The 4,885-nt window shown below is 48.3% G+C and overlaps 1 protein-coding gene across 2 annotated transcripts in view; it reads right to left on the bottom strand.

Annotated features, from left to right (window-relative positions):
• The window catches only part of LOC102674458 (homeobox protein otx5-B-like), a 4,202-nt gene extending 1,558 nt beyond the window's left edge, over positions 1-2,644 (bottom strand). Inside the window, exons 1-2 of one of the 2 annotated variants that reach the window (XM_006623428.2) lie at positions 2,272-2,644; positions 1,867-2,018 (exon numbers count right to left, since the gene is read on the bottom strand). In XM_006623428.2, coding sequence (XP_006623491.1) covers positions 1,867-2,018; positions 2,272-2,527 — 408 coding nt within the window. In that variant the 5' untranslated portion in view covers positions 2,528-2,644. The remainder of the gene's footprint in view (positions 1-1,866; positions 2,019-2,271) is intronic. The other variant, XM_006623429.2, reaches the window with a different exon arrangement.
• Positions 2,645-4,885: the final 2,241 nt, after the last annotated feature.

The following is a 4,885-nucleotide window of genomic DNA, read 5'->3' as shown; positions in this document are numbered from 1 at the left end:
TCTCTCTCTCTCTCTCTCTCTTTTTTAGCACATGATTGAAAACAGCTTTTATAAATATATATTTTTACATCGAAACGCAATAAAGTACATATAGGGGATGTCTCACTAGGAAACGAGCACGAAATGATGTACAAAGCTTTTACAAAGCTGACGTAATAGCCAATTATAAGGGAATGTAGCACCGACGTAACTATCAATTACCAATGAAGGCTTCGATAACACGAGCGGAAATCTGGCGTATCGTACGTGCCCTCCGGTATAATGACGAAAAGTAAACACGTTGACGTGTGAACAAACTTCCGTTAATGCTCTAATTTCCCTAACTTTCGATTATTCGTTCAAACTTGGATATGATATACATATATATATATACCAACTTCTTCTCGTTCACCGCGCCAATATTAATTAAAAATAGTAAGTATCATCGATGAGTTGATTACCGAAATATCGGTTTCGAAGAAAAGACGATATTAAAGATTATTACATAACCGACGAATGATTTTACTTCGATTACAGATGACTATCAGCTATTTTCGTGTCCAAGTATGCGACAGACTCGTCCTTCGATCCGTCGTTCGCCCTCCTAGATTTCCAGAACGCGAGAACGACCTTTAAAGAAGGAGGCGGGTGAACGAAACGGCTGGAAGAACGAAGAGGGAGAATAAAGAGGTGAGAGAGAACGAGAGATAAAGAGAAGGGTGGGAGAGGGGGAGGTGAGGACAAGGAGGAGAGGGAGAGAAGGAAAGAAAGAGAGAGAGAGAGAGAGAGAGAGGAGCCTAGAGAAGCCCTGCGCGATCAATGTTAGAAGCGGAGAGGTGAGCTTGGGTTTCTACGGATTTTCTGGGGAACGACACGAGCAACCCGCGTTCTTCCACTGAAACTGCTCCCCGGTGTATGTTTCTATAAACTCTATACGAATTCTCCACTTTTAACTCTCCATATTTAACGTTAAACACTTTTCCTTTTTCTCGTCGCCTCCAAATATCGATATGATACCACTTATTCCGATCGAATGTTATGAAAGAAGAAGAAGAAGAACGAACGAACGAAGGAAAAATAATAATAAAGATTCGTGTTCGGAGTTGAGTCGAAAGTAGTCGACAATTGGTGGTTCGATCCGCGTTGACCGGTTGCTCCGTTCGATTGAAAAATCGCGCAGGGGTCAGAGAGAAAACCGGAGCCGGAGAGGAGAAGGCTCCGGTTTTGCAGTCGGCGACGAACGTGCGGAAGACTATGGGCCTGGTTGGACCCATTCAATTCATTTACGGGGCTGGGGCCAGGTGCGTTGGCCCGCAATTGCGGATGCGGCGCGCCCTTTCCGCCCGTGATGAGGGTGGAATATGCATGGACACGTTTTCGGTGCCTGTTGGCTTCGAAAGTCGATTCGGACGACACGAATTCGTTCGTGACACCACCGTGGTGAGTTAACAATTCCATGAATCGTTGCGTTCGCCATTCAACCATTTTTGTCACGGAAATTTCCCTTTTCTCGATCGTTCAAAGCGACCGAAACATCCCGGAACGTAGCGTTCGAGGAGGAGGGGGCAGCGGTGGAATTCGTTCGAAATTTTTTTTTTTTTTTTTTTTAACAAGGGAATACGAGCGACACTTATAGTAGGGCGAACTACTAACTTGGTTAACACCCACGCTATCCACGGGCATCCAATAAATCGATGCTCCTACGTCTACGGGTCGTGGCGACTATCCGCATGCCGACAGTGCATGACTACCCCTCTCGGTCGTAACGAAACACCGGCCGGCCCGATGCCGGTGTATCGTTCCGTTCCCCCGTTTCGTTCACCACCACCGTGGTGGAAGAGGGAACATGCCGCTTCCTTTGCCGCTTCCTTCGCTACTTCCACGTACCTGCACTCTCGACTCCGGTAAATTGATCTTCATCGCCACTTCCTCCCGCATAAATATATCCGGGTATTTGGTCTTCGAGAACAAACCCTCGAGAACGTCCAATTGCGCCCGGGTGAAAGTCGTCCGTTCCCTTCGCTGCTTTCTTGGATTACCTTTAACAGAAAACACCCCGAATCCTTTTCTTCCCTTTTCTCTTTCTCAATCCCTCCCTCCCTCCCTCCCTCCCTCCCTTCCTTCCTTCCTTCCTTCCTTCTTTAACCTTCCTCTCTTAACCTTATCCTTAAGAAACTTCTGAATAAAGAATAAAAAAAAAAAAAAAAGAAAAAAAAAGAAGAAGAAGAAAAGAGATAGAGACTAGAGTCTATAGAATCTAGAAAAAATAGTATGCAATGAGGGGGCACTCACAGTAGTAGGACTCACCGGCGGGAGTACACCCTGGATATCCGATGGTCGAGTGGAGGGCCTCGATGGGCGGCATACCGAGGGCGCTGACGTAAGGGTTGGTCTTGAGGGCGCCGTAGGGCCCGGCCGCGGACGCCCCGAAAGCGGCGGGCCCGAAGAGATCAGAGGCCGAGGTGGTGGAGGCGGCGAGGCCCCCGAGATCGGTGGCGCCGGCGCCCCCGCTGCAGCCGGAAGTACCGCCGAGGCTGTTCGGCCACATCAGTACTCCCTCTGCCCCCACCACCTCGACCGCCCCCCCGCCTCGCGGCCGATTCCACGTGAACCGCCTCCGCCCCTAGGAACTATCCGCTGCTTCTGAAATTCAAAATTCACATTCCACGTATTCGCAACAGGCTAATTGCAAACCCTCCCTCTTCCCTCCCCATACTCTCCCCCTTTGTGGGGGGTTAATGTCGTTCGCCCCGACACTCGCGACATCACGACGCGGACGCGCATGAATTTTCACGGTGAGTATTCAATTTAATATCGATCGTTTCCGCGTTTGATATATTCAAACCTCGCCTCGTATTACGTAAAACTTTTCAATTACACTCCTCACCGATTATATATATATATGAGAGGCGGCTCGAAGAGGGAAGGGGAGGGGAGAGGAGTTAACTATCGTCTCGTTTTGTAAGCGAAAGTAGTGGATGTTGTATGTAATGGAAACTTTCCCAAATATACTTTGAATGTATATATATATAGACGATAATATCGAAACCGATCGCGGAAGATGGAAATAAGATGCGACGCGGTTGGCAGCTGGCCGCGCCAAGGATAATCCAGAGGAGGATGCAACACGACTCCACTCTTTTCGAAGGTGCGCTCTCAACCCCCCTCCTCCCGCGTTGACCCCGCGAGGTGGTTTCCTCTCGAAAACCGAGAGCGACTTCGAAAGAAAAAAAAAAAAGGAAAAGAAGAATAGAAAAAGAGAAGGGCGGTGTTCGGGGTACGTCGTAGCCTTCCCGTTTCACATTTAGCCGACGCTACTTAAGCCGTCGTTTTATCCTCTCCGATTACAAAGTCAAGAACGGCCGGTCTATCGGTCGCGTTCCACCTCCTCTCCTTCTCGAGGCTTTTTCGATCTCGCACCTCGCGCCACCACCGAACGAGAGGCTTATTAATTCTTTTTACTCGCCCTCCCATTTAACGCGTCTCGCATCTGTCCAGCCCAACGGAATATTGTCTGGAATATTTGCCTTCGTAAGAAGGGGGGCGGAGGGGGTGCCGTCTCGCATGTGTTCCGGATTAAGGTAAGCTAATCATCCGGTAATTAACATGTGCGACGTGAAAAACAATGGAGCGATGACGACATCGGCGGCGCAGAAGGCCGATGATCCGGAAATAATCGGAGGATCGACACACTCGCGTATGCGAATGACGGCGAGCTATTTCGAAGCAATTTCTCGATTTTATTAATATCGCGTAGATCTCTTCGCGCGAAATGAAATTTCGCATCGGTAAACCCGATTTAATAAAGCATTGTTTCCGTTTCGATGGGACGGAAACAACAAGTCGTTGAAAGGAACAACGGGGTGTGCGAAGGGTGCTCGTGAGATCGTTCGAGCGAAACTTCCTTCGCGCAAATATGGATGGAACACCCGCGTTACCCTTCCAATATCCGCTCGACGACTGTCGCGAATGTATCGTGACCCGCTGCGTTCGTCATTCGAAAGTTGAACAACAACAAGTTGATCGAGAGAAAGAAAGAGAAATCAAAAATCTCTCGTGTTCGAATGAACGTATTCGATGAAAGAAAGTAAAAAAAAGGAGGAGGATTTTTCAAAGATCGGATCGATTATCGTTTAAAACGTTACGGATTACTTACGCCATACTTTTCCGTATCGAAAAACAGAGAAATGCAAAATTGTCCGTGGAGCGTGGATAAGTTGGAAACAATATAACCGCGGTAACTTTTCCGGTTTAATTACGTTCTTTGCCGGGGATCCCTCCTTCGAAATGAAGTTTCAGCCCGATGAAAGAGAATCCATAAAGCGCGAGCTTCCCCGTGACGCGCCTCTTTCCAGCCACGCTATATTAAAATTTGGCTCACTATGAAAAGAAGGCCAGCGAAGAAAGGGCGGCTGCTTTTCGAGGGTCCTCGTGAAGTAAGTCAGGCGCGAATCTCTACTTTTGTGCACTCCTGCGCTTTACACTAGCCACAAAGCACTCGTTACAACCCGGCCAAACGTATGGGCTGAGAAACGTGCAAACAATCATCCGTTGCCAATATTTTCCGTCTCGTTCACTTCCTTCCCGATCTTTCTTCCGTTCCTCCGAAAACTTGCCCCGTTAAAAACCACCGCCACAAACAACATTTAAAATTTTTCTCCCGCGCTCGAAGTCTCGAAAATTCGATTTTTCTCTATTGCACTTACAAACTCCTGCGCACTTATTTACATATCGGTCGTGATATTAAAACCGAGATCGTGGAAACTCCGAAGGGGGAGCGGAGAGAGAGGAGGGTTGCTCGAGAATCCTCTCGCGCCTCCGCCTCTGCCGGCCAGAAGTCTCTTTATCTTTGTGCAGTTCGGGACAATGCACTTGTTACAGGCGGCCAAGTGTGGACAAAATGCCC

Source organism: Apis dorsata, unplaced genomic scaffold (genome assembly GCF_000469605.1).
Source record: "Apis dorsata unplaced genomic scaffold, Apis dorsata 1.3 scaffold_894, whole genome shotgun sequence".
Classification (NCBI taxonomy): Eukaryota; Metazoa; Arthropoda; class Insecta; order Hymenoptera; family Apidae; genus Apis; species Apis dorsata.
Note: the sequence above shows the minus strand (reverse complement) of the source record. Positions and strands in the feature narration are given on the sequence as shown.